The sequence below is a fragment of the Nannospalax galili genome, unplaced genomic scaffold (assembly GCF_000622305.1).
Source record: "Nannospalax galili isolate Female #2095 unplaced genomic scaffold, S.galili_v1.0 scaffold886, whole genome shotgun sequence".
NCBI classification, from domain to species: domain Eukaryota; kingdom Metazoa; phylum Chordata; class Mammalia; order Rodentia; family Spalacidae; genus Nannospalax; species Nannospalax galili.
In genome coordinates, this window is record NW_008355971.1 from 1427699 (window position 1) to 1452034 (window position 24336).

Genomic DNA, 24336 nt, shown 5'->3' on the forward strand with positions numbered 1-24336 from the left:
TAAATAAATAAATAAATAAATAAATGAAGCAGTGTTTTTTAAGAAGTAATTTCATTTTTATTAAGAAATCTCAAGTCAATATGCTATGGAAAAAATCAAAACCAATTCCTGACAGAAGGAAAGACAAGTGTAAAAATGCCATATTGGGGACTGGAGAGATGACTTAGCAGTTAAGAACACTTGCTGTTCTTCCAGAGGATCTGGGTTCTATTCCCAGTACATGGCAGCTAACAACTGCTTATAACTCCAGTTCCAGGGGATCTGACACCCTCTTCTGGCCTCTGCATTGCATTGCACATGTGTGGTACGCTTACATACATGCAGGCAATACACTCATATGCATAAACTAAAAATAATAAAAAAAATATTAAAAAGGCATGGAATTATGGGATTTAGAATTAGACTGTAACTACAATTAGATCATAGTACTGCCCTGAATTCATTCTGACTTACTCTTTGTCCCAAGCATGTATGTAATCACAGTACTTGGGGGATGGAGGCAGGAGGATCTGGATTTCAAGGTCATCCTCAGCTACATTTTGAGTTTGAGGCCAGCCTGTGCTACAAGAGACCCTGTCTCATACAAAATCAAACCAAACCACCACCACCAAAAAACTTGCCCTTTGGCCAGGCATAGTGGTACAGGCCTTTAATCTCAGCACTTGGATGGTAGAGGCATCTCTATGAGTTCCGGGGCAGCCTGGTCTATATAGCAAGTTTCAGGCCAACCATGGCTACACAGTGAGATCTTGCAGCCTGGTCTATATTAGCATGTTCCAGTCTAGCCAGGGTTACACAGTGAGACCCTGTCTTTAAAAAAAAGTGGGTACTTGAAGGAAAGGTAAAGTGTGGCACAAGCCTGTGATCAGAACTGGGTAGGCAGAGGGATTTCAGCTGCAGACTAGCCTGGAATACATAGTGAACCCACTTAAAAATAAAAGTATATATGTATATATTATTATCCTCTTATCCCCCTGTATAGATGGAAAACGAATTTGGCAGGAACATGCTGGTTAAGTCAAGCCCTAGTCCTATCTGCCTGCCTCCCTCCTACTGTGCAGTTTCACATTCTGGGATGGCACATGGCGCCTGCTTCCGCTCTACATGGTCTAGAGAGGCAGAGGGATGGGCTGCACAGGGAACCCATTGTGATGGAAGGGAAGGAGGACCTAGCTGTGTGGGAGAGTGGGTGTGAGGGTGTGCAGACATAATTCCAACTGTAGGGTGGAAAAAGGAACAGGCTGGATTTCGTACAAGGCTGGACGAACATTTGATCCGGGGTGCACTGAGAACAAAGGGCAGCCAGGCGCGGTGGCACACGTCTTTAATCAAGCACTGGGGAAGGAGGAGGCAGGAGGACTGAGAGTCCAGCCTGAGCTACAAAAGCGTTATAGGGAGACCTTGTCACGCACACAAAAAAGGAGCAGAAGCTGAGGAAAAGGAAACCGAACTTGCATTTATGTCTCCATAGTAGGGGCACTCACAGGCCTTCCACGATCTCCAGGATCCTAATTATGGCACGCTGTAAAATTTACAACCCTTGATAGGTTACCTGCAGGGCGGCAGGGGCGGAGCCTCCTGAGCCAATGGGAATGCCGAAGCGCCTTCGCACCAGGACGTGATTGGTCAGAGGCTGCAGGGGGGCGGAACCTGTCCCAGCCGGAAGGAGGCGCGTTCCCCCAGGCCCCAGGAGAAGCTTCCATGGAGGGGGCAGAGGCGGCGGCGTGGGAGGGGACCGCAGTGGCCCTGGACTTGCTAGCTCTCGGGTAAAGGGGCTCGAGGGTGTGACAGCGGGTGCGGAAGCGCGGGCTCGCGGGGATACACACTGACGCCCGCCCCGCCGCAGGTATGGGGCTCTCCCGGAGGTGGCGTCGCGTGGCCCCGGGTGTCCAGCCTTCAGGCTGCTGTGCGCGCGGCTGGCGGCCGAGCTGGAGACTCTGGGAGCTCTGGAGCAGCGAGCGGAGGGCTCCGGAGTGCTGAGCGCCGGCCAGGGTGCGTGTGCGGCGGGATGGGCTGAGGGTGGAGCCGCGGGGTCCGCCGCGCCCTGATGCCTCCCTCCTTCCGTAGGTCCCGGCGCGGAGGACGCGTTCCTGCGACAGTTGGCCGGCCTGCTGCGGGCCTTGCACTGCCCTGATCGCGCGCTCTGCGGGCGAGACTACGCGGTGGTGTTGCGGGAGCCCGGCGGCGGCCTGCGCCTGCTGCGTGAGCCTCGGCTGCCCTGGGAGGCGGAAGTGGGAGGGGCCTCGAGGCTGGGGCGGGCTCGGAATATTGAAGAGGCTGGGCTTCCCGAAGGGGCGTTGTCCGGAGGGTCCGAGGTGGGTGGAGTCAGGACTGCGGCGGACCTAGCGTTCTGATGAAAGATTCTGAAAGCTTGATCAAGTGGGTTGAGTTAGATGGACATGTCAGGTGTATGTGAAGTGGGTAGCAGGAGGAGGGACAAGCCTCACAGTGGGTGAGGCTCTCTCTGGGGGCTGGGGGCGGGGCCCGGGTTATGGGTGCGCAGGAATAGTGGGGTAGCCATTCTTCACAGTGGTGCCTGTAAGGAAGGATCTGTTCCTATTTTTAGGCTTTCTTTGCTCCGAGCTCCACGCTGCCCGTCTCTTGCATCTGCAGCTCCGACTACGTTCTGGTCCTGTGCTTCCCGTTGGAGAAGGGACAAAAGAAAATGGCATGGTCCAGGAACTGATGCTGATTCTTCAAGCTCTAGGACTCCCTAAACCCATGCCTGGAACCCTAGCCAGCCAGCTACTTCGGGAGTTTCATGGCAAGGTGGAGAGTCCTCACTTGAGCTACCTTGCCTGGGGGAGTGAATCTTTGTCTTCAAAAGCAGCTCTAGCAAGATTGTCCAACCACAGGGATGGTTTTAGAGCTCTGGCCAGCACTCTTGCTTCTGGAAGGATCTGGGTTCACAGGACTGAAGGGAACTAGGGTCCACAAAGAGAGTCCACCCTGTTTGTGCCTCAGTTGGCCTCTGACTTCTCCCATCAGATCTCGGAGCTGTTGCCTTCCCTGCCCCCAGATTCCATGCAGCCTCTCCTTAGCTCCCCACTGGATGCATCACGATGGGTAAGAGTGTATATAGACTGCTGTGAACTTTGTCCTCATCAGAGATGGGACCTCTGCCATGACTGAGAACTCTCCTCCTAGGAAGCGCTGGAGTCTCTGTCCCAACGCCTCACAGAACAGTATTGCTGCCGCCGCTGCCTCCTTCTCAAGCGTCTGGATCTGACAACATCGGCTTTCCATTGGAGTGATCGAGCAGAGGTGTGAGCAGAGGATCTTAACAAGAGTAGGCAGGGCCAGCATGGGAACCACAGCTGCAGGGGAGAGGAAGGAGGACTAGGAATATTACCCTCTGGGAAGTTCTAAGGCCCAGGCCACTTTAAAAATCTTATAAAGTTCAGGGGTTCTAGACTCTCAGGACCTCAAGCGCATTCCCAGCTCTTCCCAGCTCTCAGCTGGCAGTGTCCTCAGATCTACTGTTATATACCAAAGTGGGCTTGTAAGACTATCTCAGTCTGTTTATGTTGCCACAACAAAATACCTGAGGCTGGGTACTTCATAATGAAAGTAAGTTTGTTTTGGTTTATGGTTTTAGAGGCTGAAAAACTCAAGCTTTGGCAGCCAAATCTAGCAAGTATTCCATACTGTATCACAGTACCATGGTGGGTAGCACTACACTGTGGAAAGATGGTTAAGGAATTGGGAGTGGAAAACAAGTCGTCATAGCTCATGCCTCTAATCCCAGCATTCAAGAGGCTGTGAGATTGAGGCCAGCCTGGTCTACACAGCTAGCTGGGGCTACAGGGAGACCCTGTCTCAAAAAAACAAAAACCAAACAAAATCAAGGCCAGTGAGATGACTCTCTTGGTAATGAATCCAGTCCAGTGAGATTTAATCCACTTCTGATAAACTTGCATTAATCCCTTCCAAGGGTGGTATCCCCTATGAAGTGCTTACCTTCACCTAGGCTCTCTACCTTTTAGAGGTTTTACCACTTCTTTTTAAATTTTTAATTAAATGTTTTAAGACTGGGTCTCATGTAGCCCAGGCTGGCCTCATATGTTGCTGTGTAGCTTACAATAACCTTGAACTCCTGATCCTTCAGCCTCTGCTTCCCAAATACTAGGATTACAGCCCTGCACCACCATACCCAGCTTTCCACCATAGCGCCTGTGCCTTTCGGGAACAAATCACATCCAAGATGCTTTCCACCTGGGATGAGTTCTTGGACAGCTCCTCCATGTGCTCCCCTCCTACTCCAGGCCCAAGGAGAAGCCATGAAGACAGTGCTGTTTCCAATCCGAGAGGTTCTGACTCCAGAATCAGATGTCTCCATTGCGCACATTCTGGCTGCCCGAGCTGACCTTTCTCGTCTGGTCCCAGCCACCAGTGTGGCTGCCCGCCAAGGGACTTGCTGTGCCATCAACAAGGTAGGCACACGTGGGCTAGGGGAGGGCCCCAGCATCTATGGCCTTCCCCTAGTCCAAGCTTGCCCTCTTCCTCCTGGATTCCTACTCCAGTGCAGTTCCTGGTTTCTGACCTCTGGGCTCACTAGCTCCAAACTACTCCCTTCAAATGACAGCTAGAAGGACTTTTCTCTTTCAGCTAGGGTCTAGTAGAGTCCAGGCTGGCCTTCAACTTACTGTATAGCTGAGGTTGACCTTGAACCCCTAATCTTCCTTCCTCCACCTCCCTAGTACTGGGATGATGGTGTACCAGCGTGCCTAGTTCTTTTTTCTTCCATTTGAAACTTATCTAATCAATTCTCAGGTGCTTATGGGTGATGTGCCAGACCGTGGGGGCCGCCCTGGTGAACTGGAGGCTCCTATGCCTATCTGGAAGAACCGAAGAGAAGATGGAGGTGGGGGAAAGGCTGGTGGCCAGCACTGGGGTCGTAGGAAGAAGAAAAAGTAAAGAAGAATGGCGGGGGAGTCAGTAGAGGGTGTCCTCTGTGAGGTGCTGATGCCACTGGTAATCCTTGGGGAATCGCTTTTGAAAATATCTCCTAGTGCCCAAGCCTTAGATGTCCTACCCCTGTCTAACACTCAACAGTAAAAACCATGTTTTCTGAAAAATAAATTTGTTTTTCATGGTTATAGGATGTTTCTATGGGGACCAGGTCAGGGATGAGGGTTTGTGGAGGGGCAGGGGGTGTCTCTGCCGCCCTGCACCCTCTCCATCTGGGCAAGTCCTTTGCTCTTAGGCAACATGTCTTTACCTTCTTGTAGGTGTGTGGAGCATATGGCAAACACTTTACATATTCCTGCCTGGTGCCAATCCTGTGCTAGGCATGGAGACACAGTAAGAATAGGCACAGATCGATATTTGTGTGACATATCTGACGTCAGGAGGCAGCACCAAGGGGATGCCACTTGAACAAAATCCCAGAGCACTATATGGAACTCAGGTGAAGGGCATTCTGAGAAAGGGAACAGCCAATGCAAAGGCCCTGACATAGGAGTATTTGGGGGCGTGTTCTAGAAACATGGAGGCCAGCATAGCTGGAACAAGATGAAATAAGGAGGTGGGAGGGGAAGTGGAGGCAGATCCTTTGGAGCTTTGTGAACCATAGAACTGGGATTTCCCTTGAGTGAGTTGCTGTGGGAGGGCTCTGAGCAGAGAAAGGATGTTTCCTATCACTGGTTAGGACTCTCTCCCCTCCATGCCTACAGCCTCCTGACTCATGCTAAGTGTCCTTGTGATCCATTGGTTCAGAGCTTCCATATTAGAGAACCAGGGCTTGAGTTTTGCCTCCAACACCTTGGGCTTGAAACTTAACCTCACCAAGATTCAGTCACCTTATCTGGGGATTGGGGAGTCAGTGAGATGACACCTGGAGTCCAAATGCATGCAACACACAGAGCCACAGATGCAGAAGGTGGGGGAAAGAGTATGATTGACAGCCAATGCAAAAGAAAAAGAATTTCTTCCAGGGTAAAAATGATGGGTGCTTCATCAGAGGCAGTGTGAGTGGGAAAGAGGCAATGGTTTGGGGGACGGAGGCAAAGAGGAGCCAAGATGCTGTCTAGGCATTGGACTTGGATGCTGTGGTCGGTAGCACTGGCGCTGGGAAGGGGACCTGGAAGAGGAAGAATAGGTAATGAAGGGCTTCATTTGTCTAGTAGACAGTTCACTGCCGAAGTTAGGAACCAATATTCCCAGTTGAAGTCTCTGCATTTGAGGAGTAGAAATTGTTCCAAGAATATTTGTTATAGCTCCTGACATATTTAGCTGTGTCCTTGCTTTTTTATTTTTGAATCAGGGTCTCCCACTGTAGCACAGTCTGGCCCAAAACTCACCATGTAGTCTAGCCCTTAACCTGTGGCAATCCTCCTGTCTCAGCCTCTCAGGTGCTAGGATTACAGGTTTGAGCCACCATGCCCAGCTTTTTTTTTTTTCCTCCCTAAATCCTTTTTCTATTATAATAGTTATCCATCTTTGTCCCCATGGTATATTAAAACTTTTATAATTTCTGTCAGCATTAATATATAATGGGTGTCAGCTGGGCATGGTGGCAGTCTGGAAGTGGAGAGAGGATGATTGTGAGTTGGAGGCCAGCCTGACTGCCTAGTGAAACACTGTCTCCAGAAAAAATATATTTTTAATTAGCTAGTATCTCTACCCTCCCATCTAGGTGACTAAGGACTTTTGTATTATTTCACTTTCCTATGACTCCAGATCTGCCTATCCCCCCTGCCCCCGCAAATGCTCTGTGTCTCCCATATCCAGGTGGGAGGACCCTCTTACCATCTCTGGCTCTCAGGAAGAGTATGAAGACTCTGTTTGGGTCCAAGCATAACGAAGGTGGTAGCCAGTCTCAGGGGTCAGGGCTAGTGTATAGGAGAGATCTTCCTCTGAGCCTGTTTGTGGTGTGATGGTGGAAGAGATGTGGCTTTGACAGGAGGGACCCCATAACCTTAGGAATGAACCCCATCCTCCAGGCCCTCTTCCCAGTACTGTTGCGCTCTGGGTCTTACCACAGGTGGCAGGAGGAAGTGGTGTGGCTGGCACAGGAGCTCCTGGGGGGCCTATGTCATCCTTAGTCGCTGGCCTCTTCTTACACTCCACCCTCACTTGGTCCCTGCAGTGTCTGTGACAACACAGCCCACAGTCTAGGGCAAAGGAGCCATTAATGACCTCATTCTTCCAGTCTGCAAGTCCTGGAGTCCCTCCCGCTCAAGGGCACCTCACTTACCCTGACAACGATACCCTCGCTTGGTGACACCCCAGAGCTGGGGAAAAAAGGAGATTTGGTCAGCCAGACTAGAAGAGGGAGTGTGGGAGGGAGGGGATAGAAGCGGTAAGGTTTTGAAATTTCTCAAGAATTTGGAATTTCAACCAAGATTAAAGGAACTTGGAGATTACCTCAGGCTTGGGAATCACCTAGGATATTACAGTTAGGTAAACTTCTGAGTTAATAAAATACACATTTCATGGGTGGGGACTGTTTGTATAGTTCCCTGGTACCTCCAGGTCCTGGAATTGCCTGGCTCATGAGAGGTGCTGAGTAGACAGTGTTGAATAAATTCACCTGGGGAGCAAGCTGAGATTTGTGGATTAGTCTTGATTTGAAAGTTGTGGTCTGTCCACTATCAAAAATTTGAGGCCAGGTGTGGTGGCACATACCTGGAGTTCCAAAGACACTAAGGTAGGAGGATCAGAAGTGAGGAAAACCACACAAAAAAAATCAAGGATGTCTTTCGTTTAGAAATGATGCAGGCTCGGATGGTTCAAGTGTTCAGAAATTACAGACTGAGATCTATCTATCTATCTATCTATCTATCTATCTATCTATCTATCTATCATCTATATCTATCATCTATCTTTTTTTTTTTTTAAGATAGGGTCTCACTATGTAGCTCTGGCTGACCTGGAATTTGCTATCTAGACCAGGCTGGCCTGCCTGGAACTCACAGAAACACAGAGATCCACCTGCCTTGGCCCCCCAAGTACTAGCATTAAAGATTACACCACCATGTCCTCCTAGAGACTAATTTTTAAATATTTTTTTTTAATTTTTATTAAAACATTTTATCTATTATTTTTATTTTATGTGTATGCCTGCATGAATGTAAGTGCACCCGTGTCATGCAATGCCCGTGGAGGTCAGAAGAGGGCATCGGATCTCTTGGAACTGGAGTTATGGATAGTTGTTAGCTGCCATGTGGGTGCTGGGAGTTGAACCCAGGTCCTTTACAAGATCAGCCAGTGCTCTTAACTGCTGAGCCATCTCTCCAGCCCCCAAATTTGCTTTATTTTAAATAATTTGAGTTTTTATTTATTTATTTATTGGATTTTTTTTGGTCTTTTTGAGACACGGTCTCCCTGTAGCCCCAACTGGCCTGGAACTCACTATGTAGATCAGGCTGGCCTCAAACTCACAGAGATCCGCCTGCCTCTGCCTCCTGAGTGCTGGGATTAAAGGCATGTACCACCATGCTCAGCTATTTTGGTTATTTTTGAGACAGAGTCTCCCTGTGGTCTCAGCTGACCTAGAACTTGCTATGTAGACCAGGTTGACCTCAATCTCAGAGAGCCCACCTGCCTCTGCCTCCCAAGTGTTGGAATTAAAGGCATGTGCCACCACACCAAGCTCTTGAATAATTTGTTATTAAAAATTTAAAAATGTACTACCATTGTGTGTGTATTGGGGGGGCACTAGGGCCACAGCATCTGTATGGAGGTCAGATGACAAATTTGTGGAATCAGTTCTCTCCTGCCACTGTTATGTGGGTCCTGGGGATTGAACTCAATCTCTAAGGTTTTGTAGCAAGCATCTTTACCAGCTGAGATATCTTGCTGGTGACTTTTTGGGAGGAGCTGGGTGGGACACTGTCTCATTCTAAATGTGGATCAGGCTGACCTGGAGCTCCTTATGTAGCCCAGGCTGGATTCAGACACATGGAAAGCCTTCCACCTCAGCTTCCCAAGTGCTGGAATCACAGACATGGGTCACAAGGCCCAGCTACAGTTATTGTTTATTTTTAAATTTTATTTGTGTGTGTGTGTGTCTTCTTGTCTGTAAGTGTACTGCATGTATACAGGTGCCCTCAGTGCTGAAAAGAGGGCATTGGGTTCCCCTAAAACTGGAAATATAGGTGGTTGTGAGCTGCTTGATGTGGGTGTTAGGAACCAAACTTAATCTTAACTGCTGAGCTATCTCCCCAGTCCTATTATTTTTTAAAAAACAAGGCCTCATGGAGCCCAAGCTGGCCTCAAACTCATTATGTAGCTGAGGATGACTCGAACTCCAGATCCTCTTGCCTCTATATCCTAAGCACTGAGATTTCAGGCATGTGCCTCTATGCCCAACTGGAGACTGATTCTATTTGGACACAATCTACCAGGTTTGCAGATTATCCAGCATTGTGGAAATTACCCAGGACTTCAGATATTATTCATGGCTTGGCCATTGTCTGGGGTGGACATTACCTGGCATCATGTAGAGCTTGATTAAGTGGGATATAGGAATGTCCAGTATTCAGTGCTTATATGAATGATGTGGAATATCTGAGGCTGGGGCTTTCTGGAAGTGGGGCATTTTCTGGCTGTGGGGACTGTCTGTCTTCTAGGGCAGTTCCCTGAGCTGGGTTGTGACAAGCTGGGACAATCCAGGGGCGACAGGGCCAAGGCTGCTAACAGGGTTGAGTGCTCACGAAGCCACCGCAGTTGTGACAGAAGCTAGGCTTGCGGAAGGTGACCTCATGGAAGGTGTGCAGGAAGGACAGGCCCAGCTTGGAGCAGATGGCACTGGCACGGAGCAGGTACTCAGTCAGCTCCTCTCTGCTGAAGGAGCCGCTCCTGAGGGGCAAAGGCTGCACCTTAGCACTACTGGCCTCTTCTCCCTCCCACAAAACATCCTGGCCTATCCAAGATCCATTTTTTTTTTTTTTTTTTTTTGAGACAGGGTCTCACAATACAGCCCTGGCTTGCCAGGAACTCGCTATGTATAGACCAGGCTGGCCTTGAACTCACAGAGTTCCCCTGCCTCTGCCTCCTGAGTGCTGGGATTAAAGGCAGTACCATACCCATCATAATCCTTATTTGGGGGGAACCCAGGAGTCAGGGTATCTTACCCCTGGCGGGGAGGCGGGTGAAGCCCATGGCAGGCAAAGGGGAAGTTGCCCGAGAGTCGCTCAAAGTCCTCCTGAGAGATGGTGCCATGGCCTTCTGGGTCGTAGTTCTTGAACACAGACTTCAGAGGAGCACAGAGAGTATATTGAGGCCAAGGCCTCCAGGTTCAGCCCGGTGGGCTTGACTCCCTCACCCCTTCCCATATGGTACTCCTCCACCAGACCACAATCCCTCCTCACCGCCACCAGCTGTTCCACATGCCGACCCAGGGTCACGCTGTCTGGCTTGGGTGTCACACCAGGGGCCCACTCTACCACCAGAGGTGCTTTGTAGGGGGAGGGTGTCTGGAAGGACACACACAGAGGAGCACAGTTACTCAGGGTGTAGGTTTGGGGGGGCGGGTCAGAGGTCAGAACTCACCAGACTCTTGGAACAGCGAGGTTCCCGGGCATAAGAAAGCTCGTAGATCTCATCTTCGGTGTAGAAGAGATCCAGGGAAAGCTGGGGAATGGACAGGGCATTAAAGTCCCTCCTTATGACAGTCTCTGCCTGGCCCCAGCTCCCCAGCCTCTTTCTAAGACCCTTTGGACCTGTCCTGGCACAGCTGTCACCTTTCATACCGGTCCCTTCCCAAACCAGGACTGCTTTTGTTTCCACTGATGCCCTCCCCCGCCCCCCCTTTTTTTTTCCTGCTTTCCAGACAGATTCTCATTATGCAGCCCTGGCTGGCCTGAAACTTGCTATATGGACCAGGCCGGCCTCCAACTCACAGAGCTCTGTCTGCCTCTGCTTCCCAAGTGCCAGAATTAAAAGCACGTGTCACCACACCCAACTCATTTTTGATTGAGTCTTCTCAGCTACACTCTGAAGTAAGTCGTGATTACCTCCATTTTTCAGGTAAGGAAACTGAGGGATTAAGTGATTTTTCCCAATGTCATACAGCTAGCTAGTCCCCCTAGGAGCTGTGGCTTCAAAAATCTTGAGTTCCATGAAGCCCACTGCTGGGCCTCCCGGTTCATGCCTGTAATCGGTTTGGAGGCTGAGACAAGAGGATTGCTGTCTCAGGGTTCCAGGCCATCCCCAGCTACAGTCTGAGACCCTGTCTTGGACAAATAAAATAAAATAGAAAGAAAAAGAAGAAGAAAAATGCTTGGGTTGGGCATGCAGCTTAGTGGTAGAGCACTTGCTTAGAATCCCCCAGTGAGGGGTTGGGGGTATGGCTCAGTGATAGAGCACCTGCCTAAAATCCCCTAGTGAGGATTTGGGGGTGTGGCTCAGTGGTAGAGCACCTGTCTAGAATCCAACAGTTAGGATCTGGGGGTGTGGCTCTGTAGAGGAGTGCTTATATACTATAGGTGAGGTCCATGTTTTCAATCCCCAGCATGGCAAAAACCAAACCAACCAACCAAACAAACAAAACCCCTCATTCCACAGCTACTTATCCTGATCCTGCAGACCCCCAGGGGCCTAGGACTCTAAATATTGGTCCCCCAGGTCTTCAGGGGGCTCAAGGTACACAGAGCACACAGTTCACCGTAAGCAGATGTAGTAAATCCTCATTGGCATTGCAGGGAGGATGCTGCTCCTGGAGTGCGGCCAGCTCCTGCAGCCGTAGGTAGAGGCTATTCAGCTTGGGCAGGTGCAGGCGGCCATCTGGCAACCTGTCAGGCTGGGCCTCATGCAGGGAGACCAAGTCTTTGAGGTGCACACCCAGTACAGGCAGCCGGAAGCCAGTGCAGTTGGACCAGGTGCGGCGGTACCTGGCGTAGTTGTTGTGGGAGGAGAGGAGCTCTGTCAGCTCCAGCAGGGCCTGTATGGAAGGTGCAGTGCTATGGACCAGAGAGGTTCTGCTCTGAGCCTCCTGGAGGACAGAATCCTAGCAGCCTCCTATGTGGGCTTTAGACCCCTAGGAACTCATGGAATTTTAGGCACCTCTTACAACTCTTCTACATCACCCATTGACCTCAGTCAATGGTGATGGGACCCTCTTGGATCCCCATCTCAGAGAAGCCCCATTATCTACCATTCTGCAAGAGAGAGTGATTTTTTTTTTTTTTCCCCTTTTGGCCTATTTTCGACAGGGTTTCCCCGTAGACCCAGCTGGCCTGGAACTCACTATGTAGACCAGGCTGGGATTAAAGGCATGTGCTACCATACCCAGCTTAAGATAGAGTGATTTTGTACAAACCTATAAAGCCTAAACTGCTTAGCCCAGCTTGTAGGATTCAAAGAATTATTCCCGTTTTTCTGCCACTAACTGTCCTTAGCCACATGACAGAATCACGAATCACTTGATCTTCCCAGAGGCTTTCCAGAACATACCCAACATGTGTTCTTCCCTTGGATGACACAAATATTGACATCTTTGGATGGGTGACTTAGCTCGCCACCTGGTCTGGCCAATTCTCTGTTAGCATTTCTCTGTCTCCCTTATAGCCCTGCTCAGGACCACACTCACAATAGAGAGTGCTTGCCTAAAATCTACCAGTGAGGGATTGGGGGTGTGGCTTAATGGTAAAGCACCTGCCTAGAATCAATCATTGTGAGGCTGGGGTGTGGCTCAGTGGTAGAGCACTTTCCTAGAGTCCACCAGTGAGAAGCTGGGGTGACTCAGTGGTAAAGCACTTGGCCTAGAGTCTATGAGGGAGGGACTGAAGCATAGCTCAGTGGTGCAGCACCATGGTGGGTGGGAAAAATGAGAGTAGCCAAGGATCTGTGGGACTTGGAGGAGCAAGGTCCTAGGTTGGTTCTAGAGCCCTTGGATAGAGACTGATGGCAGTTGGGGAGTGATATGTGGGGGTCCACGACACGTAACCACTTTGAACTTTGGGGACGGTAAGGGGGATTACCTTGGTGCTGTCAGGACTCAGGTGGGCGTGGGAGTCCTTGAGTCTGGAGATGGCACTATGACACAGACCCCCTGTGACTGCCATCAGCGTGTTGAAGTTCTGTAGCTGGTGGAGCCTCTAGGAAGGGAAGTGATGTCAGAGGTAGGATGTCCCAAAGATTAGGAACATGGAGCGGGAGCTGAGTCAGTGGCCTCAGTCAGTTGTGATTGTGGACCAATGTGGGCATGGGGCAGGTGTGAGCAGGTAGGTTTGTCAGGCAGACAAGGTTCCAGGCAAGTACCAGGAACTGGACAGACTTGGAGAATAGAAAGATTTGTGTCAGCCAGGAGTAGAGAAGGTTTAGACATAAGTCAGGTGTCAGGGTGTCAGACAGGTCTGAGACTCACACAGGTGAAGGCATGGACTGTGATTGGGGTCCAGGTAGAATCAAACAGGCCAAGAGTGACATGGAAGTGTAACATAGATGTGGGACAGATGTTAGGTCCATGGGGCATTAGGGAAATTCCCTCTGCCCTTCCCTCTCCCAAGCTTGAAGGGTGGTGGTCACTGGAGAGGTGAGGCAGGACCAAATAGAAAATGCTCAGGCCAAGAAGACCCCAGGCTAGTGCCAGAGCCCCCAGATTTAAAAAGCTCAGCAAGATATAGCTCAGTGGAAGAGCATTCATCTAGAATCCATCAGCAAACATGCAGGAGGCCCTGGGTTCAATCCATAGGACTGACATTTTAAAATATATATCATATTACATATTATAAACCTATATTTTAAGATATAAATCTATATTTGAAGATATATCTTCAAGCAAGAAGCAGCAAAGAAATGGAAGCTTTCTAAGGAAGGGTGTGGCCTTCTTGGAAATATATAATGGGGCGTGGCCACAAGGCTTCCCTTTTCCCAGAAGGGAGGGAGAGGAAGGGTGGGTTGAGACTCAATGGGTTGGGCCACAGAGAGACTGGGTGGCTTGAAGAATAATATAGTCACTGTCCCAAAGAAATTGAGGGGACCTAGGGACTAGAGCTAGGACCTCATTGCTGGATGACGCAAAGCTAAGGGCATGGAAAGGCAGTTTTCACTGCCCTGGGATAGAATATCTGTCCGGCTTGGGAGATGGCGCCTGGAGGGACCCAGTTAACTCCTCTACCTACATAGTCAAGAGGTGGCCAAGGAAGATCTGATGCTGTGATATCAAGGTCACAGTCTAGAGTTTGAATCCCTGGAGGTGTGGCTTTGGAGGCATGGCCTGGGTGTGATGTGGGGGTGCTGGTGGAGAGGTGTCAATAGCGGGATGGCCTGCTGGGATCAAGAGCCTGGAACTTTAGCCAACTGGAATATGGAGGGTCAGGTAGCTCTCCCAACCTCACAGTTCCCCCACCCCACCTCTAGGCTGGATGGTCAGGGACTCACCTGTGCCACATGAATGAATTTGTCTAGCACCTGGGCACGTTGTGCAGGTCCTGGACGACTCAGCACCATGACCTGCACCCAGCGGGACACGCTATTGCTGAGACCCACGGAACTTTCCAGAGCCAGGCAGCCCCTCACTGAGCCCTGCAAAACGTAGCTTCGAAGGTCCTGGGGCTGAGGACAAGGCTGGCGTCAGTGTGGCCCATGGTGCTCATGTGCCATCCTTCTAGCAGGTGTGATCTCTAGTGTTCTAGCTTAGTCTAGCCTTACTCATCTGTCTCCCCCCAGCCCAGGCTTCCAGGGGTCCCCTGACATCATCATGTTCTTCCCCAGTCTGTGTGCTCATAACTGTGAGCCCGACTGGTGCACAGTTAGGGAAAGGAAGGATGGGGACGAGGGAATGAAACCAGGTTCTACTTGCACTGCCCAATGATATGTACATTCCACATTCATACACACACACACACACACACACACACACAGGCACACACACACACAGGCACACACAGCAGCTCAATCTTTGTCACCTAAAGAAACCAGGTCCCCACATCCCTCAAAACAATGTCTAGACGTTAACAGCTAACACCTATCAACATTGATACACATGCAGTTGACTTTTAGGGAAGTGAAATATGGCAATTTCAAATGGTTTATCCAGGTAGGGTTCACTCTAGTTCTTGGGGGGATGGGGGTACTGGTAAGAAACTGTTAACCTTTTCTTTTTTGGAGACAGGGTCTCACTATGTAGGTCTGACTGGTCTGGAACTCACACTATGTAGACCAGGCTGGCCTCCCCAAATCAGAGAAAAAGATCTGCCTGCTCCTGCCTCCAAATGCTGGGATTAAAGGCATGTGGGTCTTTCTTTTTTTTGTAGCAGATGAGGGAACTAAGGTACAGTGAGTTGAATAAATGAATAGCTGATAAAAATATTTTGAGTATGTAACTATGAGCTTATATTGCAATAAGCATTTTTGTTTGTTTGTGACAGTCTCATGTAGTCCAGGCTGGCCTTACTCTCTGTCCTCCTTCAGTCTCCCAATTTCTAAGATTGTAGGACTCTGCCACAATATCCTGTTTCAATAAGCACTTTTAAATGTTTTAATTTTTTAAAAAATTTATTTTCTATGTATATGAGTGTATTATGCTCATATGTGTATGTGTACCCATGTCGTGCAATGCCCATGGAGGACAGAAGAGGGCGTTGGATCCACTGGAACTGGAATTACTGATGGTTGTTAGCCGCTATGTGGGTGCTGGGAATCAAACCGGGGTCTTCTGAAAGAGCAGCCAGTACTCTTAACCACTGAGTCATCTCTCCAGCCCTTTTTTATTTCTTAAATATTTTTATTTTTTAAAGATTTATTTTCATTTTGTGCATATATTTTTCCTGCATGTACATGAATGTACAACATGTGTGCTTGGTGACCTCAGAGACCAAAAAAGGGCATCGGTTCCTATGGAACTGTAGTTTACAGCAGTTGAGCCACCATATGGGTGCTGGGAACTGAGCCTGGGTCCTCTTGCAAGAGCAGCAAGTACTCTTAACTACTGAACAATCTCTCCAGTCCCTTAAATGGGCTTTTTAATTCCTCCAGTTACCCAATGAAGTATTATGACCTCTATCCTCCAAACAGGTGCCTGAGAGGTAGGGAGACATAGTTCAAAGTTACCTAGGTAAAAAGAAGCTGTAGCGGATGGGGATGTAGTTCCGTTGATAGACTGCTTGCCTAGCATGAATGCCCTATGGTTTAATTTACAGTGTTGCATAAACTAGTTGTAGTGGTGTATGTCTGTAATCCCAGCACTCAGGATGTGGGGGAAGGTGGATCAGAAGGTCAAAGAAAGTTATCCTTGACTACATAGTTTGAGGTCATGAGACCCAGTCTCAAAATAAATAAAAAAAAGTAAGGCCAGCAAGATGGCTCAATGGATAAAGGGGCCTGTCACCAAGCCTGACAACCTGCCTGAGAGGGATTCCTGGGACCCACATGGTAGAAGGAGAGAATCGACTCCTACAAGTTGTCCTCTGACCTCCATATGCGCATCTGCACACACATCCACACATGCACATACAAAATAAAGTGTAATTTTAAATCTTTTAAAGGAAGAAAGGAGGTAATGGGATTTGAACCTAGGGGCTCTGTGCTCAGCCAGCGCCTTGTCCCAGACCTTCTTATTGTCAGGTTGACCATGTCAGAGTTTACAGTATGGACTGGGAATGTAACTGAGTAGTAGAGAGCTTGCCTTGCATAGGTAACGCCCTGGGTTCAATCCCCATTGTTGCTAACATACAGTAATAGTAATAATAAAATTTACAATCCCAGATGGATGGCTGTTCCAGGGGTCCCCCCATCTCTGTCCTGCTCAGGGACAGGCTGAGGAAAGTTCTCACCGTGATGGCCTGGAAGGACCGGAACTCCAGGTAAGTGAGGTGCTGAGCCAGCTCCTCTGTCTCCAGGTGATCGAACAGCAGGGACACTTTCCGCTTCTTGCCCAGGCCTGGGCTGCTCATGAGAGGTGGGGGCCCAGGCCCTCTAGGGCTCAGGCTGGAGGCCAAGAGGGTTGGATTATTGGAGTGGATCAGAATTGAGGGTCTGGGGACATGGAGGGTGTGGGCAGAATAGAGTGGGACAGAGAAGTAGGTAAGGCTGGCTCACAGGTTGGAGGCATCTCCCAGGCTCCTCTGGGCTGAGCTGCCCTCCCGAGCCACAGTAGCCCAAAACTGACTTATAACTTCTTCCAGTTGGGGCTCCTGGTGTACTGCCTCTGGGTGCTGGGTCAGCCAATACCTGGGAGGGGTTTAGAGATGGGAAGTCATCTCAATGGTGCTCCAAATGAACATGGGCTGGTGGAACAGGGGATGGGGAGAGTCTCTACCAGGGGGTTTTAGGCTAAGGAATTTCTAAATGCTAAACTAAAGGCATCTACGCATGTGCAGAGGGTTTCTGAAAGTCAGGGTTCGCAGGGATAATTCTGAGGTGAGAGGATGGAGGATCATTGGGGTAGATTGGATGTTTCAGAAAACAGAATGGGCAGCTGAGTGTGGTGGCACACACCTTTAGTCCCAGAACTTGGGAGGCAGAAGCAGGAGGATCTGTGAGTTTGAGGCCTGCCTGGTCTACACAACATGTTCCAAGCCAACTGGAGCTACAGGGAGACCCTGTCTCCAAAACACCAAAACCAAAACCAAACCAAACAAAACAGAATGGGGAGTTCCTGGGACTTTTAGAAAGCAAGATGGAGGCATCAGGAACCAGCTGGGGTAAGATTCAGGGAGTCATGATGAAACAGTCTTAGGAGTATGTGGGGAGTGGGGACTTCTGGGATCAGAGCTGATGGTCTCCAGGTACCAGATGGGAGAGACTATGGGATCTGGTTGAGTTGAAGGTCTCCAAGAACTGGGGGTTCTAAGGAGCAGAGCTGAGAGGGTCTCAGGAATTAAGCCAAGGGTGTTTTAACTAGGATTTCTACCCCCTTTTGAGACAGGGTCTTACTCAGTAGGCCAGGCTAGCCTTGAACTTGAGATCCTCTTACCTTAGCCTACCTGTGCTAGGATTACAGGTGTGAGCCACCACTTAGGCTTAGTGTGGGGCTGAGTGAATCTGTGGGGGAACTGGACTGGGAATCTTGGAGGTTTGGAGGGCATCAGGATGGTGTCTTAGTTCATGGGATTGTGGGTCTTGACCCAGCTCTACCTGACCAGATAGCAGATCTGTAGCTGCCTCAGCTCCTGTGCGTCTTTGGCAGCCTTCTGGTACTTGAGTTCTAGTCAAGGCTATTTTCCAGCATCCTGATTTGCCTAGTCCCCTTGTCCCCATCTCCCAGGAGTTCATGGCTCTGTCCTCAACCCTCTGTACACAGATCATGGCTCTGGAAGGATATGAGGTCAGCAGACGGGCAGCAAGGTCAGAGGAAGGCAGCACCCAGCTGTGCATGGTGAGCACCATGTTGAGAATGTGATTCCCACGGCACAGGCTGCCGGTTGAGTCTGGAGGAGGGAGAAGCGGGGGTCCTGTCAGAATGGGCCCTGAGCAATAGACCTACAGTCTCCAGAAGTGGGGGACAGGCTGGTTCAGACACTAACTCTACCAGTGACGCCTTGTACAAACTTGGGCAAGTAACATAACCTCCTCATGCCTCAGTTTCCCTATCTGTGCAGTGCATGGGCTAGAGACAAATAGCAGGAATTTGGTTCCCTGTCCTCATCCCAAGGTGTTTCTCTAAAAAAAAATCCTTAGATTTGTTTTTATTACTTTAATACGTGTGTGTGCCTATACTTGGGTTTGTGTGCAAGACTGCAGGAAGCCCTTAAGGCCAGAGGTGTTCGATTCCCTGAAACTGGAGTTATAGGCTGTTGTGAGCCACCCAATGTAGGTGCTGGGAACTGAACTCAGATCCTCTACCAAAGCAGTGTGTGCTCTTAACTGCTCAGTCATCTCTCTAGCCCCCTCTTAGTTTTAAATTTTTATTATTTATTTTTAGTTCTGGTCTCTGCTATGCTACAGCTGAGCCACACCCCCAGCCCCTCACTGGTAGATTCTTGGCAAGCGCTGAGCTGAGCCATCTCTCCAGTCCCTTTTACTTTATATATATATTTTTTTCCAATATTTATTTATTTTTATTTTATGTGTATGAGTGTATTGCCTGCATGTGTGTAAGTGCACCTGTGTAGTGCAATGCCTTTGAAGGTCAGAAGAGGGCGCCATATCCCCTGGAACTGGAATTATGGAAGGTTGCTACCACCATGTGGGTGCTGGGATTCCAATCAAGGTCCTCTGCAAGAGCAGCCAGTGCTCTTAACTGCTGAGCCATCTCTCCAGCCCTCTTTTACTTTATATTTTGAGACAGAGTCTCACTAAGTGGCCCAGGCAGGTCTTGAACTTTTGATCCTTCTGCCTCAGTCTTCAGAGTAGCTGCATCCCACGCCCGGTTTATCCTTCATGAAGGGATCAGATTCGCCCATTCACCCACTTTCCTTACCAGTGAGGCAGAGCTGGGCTTGCCAAACCCAGGGCTAGGGCTGGGGAGGCTTCCCAGGGCAGGGCTACTCACCGAAGCACTGGATGCATTTCTCCAGTAGTTCGTCTTCACTGCAGCTGCCCTCACTCAGCACCCCCAGATTCATGGCAGCCATAACTTTGCTGATTTCCCGCGGGCTGGGGCACGTCTTGTGGCGTCGGGCCTGTCGGGGCCGGCCCTGCCCTCCTGCCTTCGTAGAGCATTCCTGATGGGACTTCCTGTAGGTATACCCACCCCCAAAGAATCAAGGGAACCCCTTGCTTTGAGTAGACTCCCAGAATTCTTGACCTGGGTTCCTGTAGACACCTTGGGAGAAAATTCTTAAAGACCAAATCTCAGGGCTACCTACCATAGATTCATGGGCAAAACAAAACAAAACACCCAAGAATATTCCAGATCTCCTAGGGAATTATGGTCAAAGACCCCAGGACCAATGACCCTCCAAAATCATAAGAACTCCCTCCTCCAGGCATTGACCTCAAATTCCCCTTTAAAAAAAAAATTACTTACTTTAGCTAGTATACAAAATAATGGGTTTCATTATGATGTTTTTCACACATAATACATCAATATATATTGTACTTTGTTTCTATTTGTCCTCTACTTCCCTCACCCATCTGTCTTCCCTCATCCCATTGCTTCCTTCCCCCCCAAATAAGTCCCCTTTCAGCATTCTTGTCATATGTGTACATGTATGCTTATGTGTGCATGTGTGTGTAAACTTATGTCTAGATTCCACAAGTGAAAACATGCACAATTTTGCCTCTCCCCACTTACCCCCTCTTTTTTATATTATTTTATTTTATGTGTATTGCCTGCATGTGTGTAAGAGAACCCATGCCATGCAATGCCCAAGGAGGTCAGAAGAGGGCGTCAAATTCCCCTGTAATTAGAGTTATAGCCAGTTGTTAGCTGCCATGTGGGTGCTGGGACTCGAATGCAGGTCCTCTGCAAGAGCAGCCAGTGCTCTTAACTGCTGAGCCATCTCTCCAGTTCCCCACTTACCCTCTCTTATTCCTCCCTCCCCTCAAATTCCTCTTGACAATACAGTCCCAAAGCATCATGGGGGTAATATCCTGTAAACAGACTCCTCAGATTCATCCTCAGCTAGTAAAGAACCCATAAAAAGGACCCTAGAACCAATTGCTGGCTCCCTAGGCCACCTCTAAACCACCCCTTGGGTCTGCAGAAGTGGCACCTGGTGGCCCAGTTGTGGGGCAGACTCATGTGGTCAGGTCCCCCAGAGTGCATCTCTCCCCTCTTCTCCTGCTTAATAGGGTTCAGATCCAGGCGACCCCAGACCCAAAAACCATAAGGCCCCTAAGAGGAACTGAGTCAACCAACACCCAGCCACGTGCAAGCTAACAAAAGCAGCTCCGGGAATTAATGACCCAATGTATTGTGATCACCAGAGCATGCTCCACAGGTTGACAAACAGGTTTCCCAAGCCCTTAGCTGCAATGGGTTCCTGGAACCCCGTGATTGTAGAAAACATGTTTTACAGTAAATGTTTTCCTCGATAAGTTTCACCGGTACAGACCCCACACCTTCCCTGAGCAAAGAGCCCCCGAAAACAGCAAAGAACATCGCCCCCCCCCGCATTCTTTCTCTATATAAACTACCCCCCTACAGCCATTAGGCTGCTGCTTTTTCCTCACACTCGAGTTGAGGACCAGCCCTGCCAACCTTTAAACTCTTTGTTTCTGTTTCTCAGCGATCCTGACCCCTACCGCCCTTCTATCTAACACTGCTTAGTCCCTGTGAGGCAGCAGATCCCTCCTCTAAACTAGCCTTGCATATGCAAGAGTCTTAGCGTCTTAGCTTCTGGCCTGGGCCTTGGATTTGGAGCCCTGAGAGGAACTACCGGAACCTCTCCAGGGCTCCTCAGAGCTAGGCAGGGTCCCTGAGGGTACTGCAGCTTCAAGGGAAGTTTAAAAATAACCCTCGCTCTGTCCTATGCCTCCCCAGACCCTGTCCCAGGTGGGAAAGGGGGTAATGGAGAGACAAGAGTCAGGGGTGGTGGGAAGAGGAAGGGCGGGATTGAGGGACGGGGAAAGATTCCAGGCTTCAGAGTCAGATAAAACTGGCTTCCAGAAATTTCTCTTGGCTGTGTGCCCTTTCATGAATCAATTTCTCTGGTTAGTTTGGTCCTCCTATGAAAACCATCTTTGGATTTTTCTCTGGCTCCACAGAGGTGCCCAGCCTGGTAAATAACCAGGTGGGGAAGATGCATCTGATGCAGGAAGGAAAAGGAGAGAAAGCTGGGTGGGGTGGGGGTGCTCCTGTAATCCCAGTTACTGGGGAGATTGAGGCTTGAAGACTGCAAGTTCGGTGTCCAGCCTGGGTTATAGAGCAAGACCCTAGCTCACAAAACAAACAAGAGAGGAGGAAGCGGCCAGGCTTGCAGCATGAATGTGAAACCGCAAACACGGACACCCTAAAACAAATCTGCCTTGGCCTCTGGTAGGTACATCGTGAGGGCTCAATATGCCTACTAGGTGTTAAATAATACTGGGCATTTATTGAGCACTGGCCGAGGACTGAGCACTCTATACAGATCAGGGATTTCAAGCACGGGTACCCACAGCGTCACTCACCGGAAAGCTCAATACAAACACAACTTCTCAGACCTCACCACAGACCCACAGAATCCAAAACTTTAAGGGTGAGTCAGTAACTTGTGTTTTACAAGCCGTCTATGTGATTTAATGACACAAGCTCAAGTTTGAGAACCAGAGGTCTAGACAGGCTCATGAAAGACTCATAAGCACGTCTGAAGTAAGGTCTATGATTAGTCTGTTGATAGAAGGAGAAACTGAGGCACAGAGCAGTTGAGTAACTTACCAAAAGTCACACAGCCAGGAAATGAGGCAGCTAAGATTCTCCTCACTAAACCGCTGAATAAGGGGAGGAAACTTCCCCTTTGCTCAGCAGGATCACCCTGGGAGAGGCTGGAGGAGCTATCCAGGCTGGGAACTCAACACCATCCATTCTTATGTCAACAGCAGGACAAGCATCCCCAGGAGACTGAAGCCCATGTCAGATTCTGCAAGCAACTGCCTGACCCTTACCTGCAGACCAGCAGCCCCCTGTAGATTGTGCAGCAGTCAGGAGTGGTTTAAGAGGTAGGGGAGCCACCTGGTCTTGCATCACACACCTCCCTCCTGGGGCACAGCCCTCCAGGAGCCTGGAGTTTCCAGTCCAGGGGGCAGCAAACATAATGGGGAACAGGGAAGACCCCAGGGAGGACAGAGACACCCAGCTGAGGGGGCTGTGATGAAGGGACACAGGATAATACAACAGAAGGGAGAGACTCAGGTGCCCAGCTCCCCAGAGCATCTCATCTCCCAGCGAGGAGTGGGATGCCCTGTTATTAGTATCTCCCCAATCTTGCCACAGTCAGAGGCTCCAGAGCTTGTGATACCTCAGGTCTCCTGAGGGTTGGGGTGGTGGTGGTGGGGGGTCCTCTTACCTCTTGCTGTCTTTCCTGTTCATATTTCCTGGAGTCAGAGGTCGGGGGGCGTCCCAATAGGAGTGTGGCTCAGCTTCTCCCCAGCCAGTGCACCAGCTCCTTGGCCCCTTGGGAGCTGAGGCCTCCCTGGGTGTTTTGGAAGGAAAGAGGAACTGCCCCTCCCCACCCACCCCCCAGGCCAGGGGGAAGGAAGAGGCTGAGGAGAGACCAAAGGCTCCCCTCCCCCTCCTGGGGATCCCTGCAGGCTGAGGTTTCCGGTGCTGCCGCCCCCCACCCTCTGGCCCAGCTGTCTTGCTAGCTATCTCACTATCTCTCTTTCTCCCCATCAGCATCATATTCCAATAAAGGCAACTTTAAAAGCATGACTAATATTTATGTAAAAAACATACTCAAAAGAAAAGTCTGTATTTCTTTTTTTCTTCCCTCTCTCCCTTTCTTTTTCTCTTTTTCTTTCTTTCTTTTTAGACAGTATCTCATGTAGCCCAGGTTGGAATCAAAGTCACTATATAGACCAGGCTAACCTCAAACTGGCAGTTATCCTCCTGCCTCAGCCTCTCCGAATGCAAAGATTACAGGTGTGAACACCATGGTGGGTTTAAATGCCATTTATACCTGGAAAACATTTTCATTTTTACTATTTTATTTTATTTATTTATTTTGGTCTTTTTGAGACAGGGTCTCCTGGTAGCCCAAACTGGCCTGGAACTCACTATGTAGACCAGATTGACCTTGATCTCAAAAATTTGCCTACCTTTGCCTTCCAGAGTGCTGGGATTAAAGGCAAAGGTGTGCCCCATCATGCCTGGCAGCAGTTAAGTATTCTTTTTTTCTTTTTTTTTAAAAAATATTTTATTTATCATTTTTATTTTATGTGTATGCGTGTATTGCCTGCATGTAGGTAAGCACACCCATGTGGTGCAATGCCCTCAGAAGACAGAGAGGCTGTCGGATCCCCTGGAACTGGACTTACAGTTGTTAGCTGCCATGTGGGTGCTGGGATTCGAACCTGGGTCTTCTGCAAGAACAACCAGTGTTCTTAACCGCTGAGCCATCTCTCCAGCCCCAGTTTTTTATTTTAATTTTAACTGTATACACTGTTGTTGTGATGGTAGTTGTTATTTTTAAGTTTTTTGCTGTTTTTAAAAAAATATTTTATTATTTTCCTTTTATGTGTATTAGTGTATTGCCTGCATGTATGTGAGTGCACCCGAGTTGTGCAATGCCGTGGAGGTCAGAAGAGGGTGTCGGATTCCCCTGGAACTGGAGTTAAGGACAGTTCATAGCCGCCATGTGGGTGCTGGGAATCGACCCCGTGTCCTCTGCAAGAGCAGTCAGTGCTCTTAACCGCTGAGCCATCTTTCCAGTCCCGTTTTTTGATGTTTTTTAAAATTTTGATTTGTTTATTTTTATTTTATGTATATGAGTGTTTTGCCTGCATGTAAGTGTACCATGTGTGTGCACTGACTGCAGCAGCCAGAAAAGGGCATAAGAACCCCTGGAACTGGAGTTGCCAACA

General features: G+C 49.3%; 2 protein-coding genes across 3 annotated transcripts; one reads left to right on the plus strand and one right to left on the minus strand.

Annotated features, from left to right (window-relative positions):
* Positions 1-1321: 1321 nt before the first annotated feature.
* Positions 1322-5081, plus strand: Fam98c (family with sequence similarity 98 member C). The gene is made up of 8 exons (XM_008853915.3): positions 1322-1766; positions 1847-1992; positions 2068-2202; positions 2567-2769; positions 2989-3066; positions 3148-3264; positions 4266-4433; positions 4774-5081. Exons 1-8 carry the CDS (start codon positions 1702-1704, stop codon positions 4915-4917), a joined length of 1056 nt encoding a protein of 351 aa, XP_008852137.1. The 5' UTR covers positions 1322-1701; the 3' UTR covers positions 4918-5081.
* Positions 5082-5877: 796 nt separating this feature from the next.
* Positions 5878-22945, minus strand: Rasgrp4 (RAS guanyl releasing protein 4). 2 transcript variants are annotated; one of them, XM_029556555.1, is made up of 17 exons: positions 22821-22945; positions 19382-19566; positions 18212-18317; positions 18025-18087; positions 16987-17118; positions 16722-16875; positions 14329-14502; positions 12927-13043; positions 11612-11887; positions 10498-10578; positions 10317-10421; positions 10080-10198; positions 9660-9804; positions 7199-7235; positions 6981-7115; positions 6751-6863; positions 5878-6082 (listed from the first exon to the last, which is right to left on the minus strand). In XM_029556555.1, exons 1-16 carry the CDS (start codon positions 22841-22843, stop codon positions 6763-6765), a joined length of 1953 nt encoding a protein of 650 aa, XP_029412415.1. In that variant the 5' UTR covers positions 22844-22945; the 3' UTR covers positions 5878-6082; positions 6751-6762. The 2 variants fall into 2 exon arrangements, 1 of the variants encoding a protein (XP_029412415.1); XR_003847146.1 differs by lacking the exon at positions 5878-6082 and having other exon boundaries at positions 6775-6863; positions 9644-9804.
* Positions 22946-24336: the final 1391 nt, after the last annotated feature.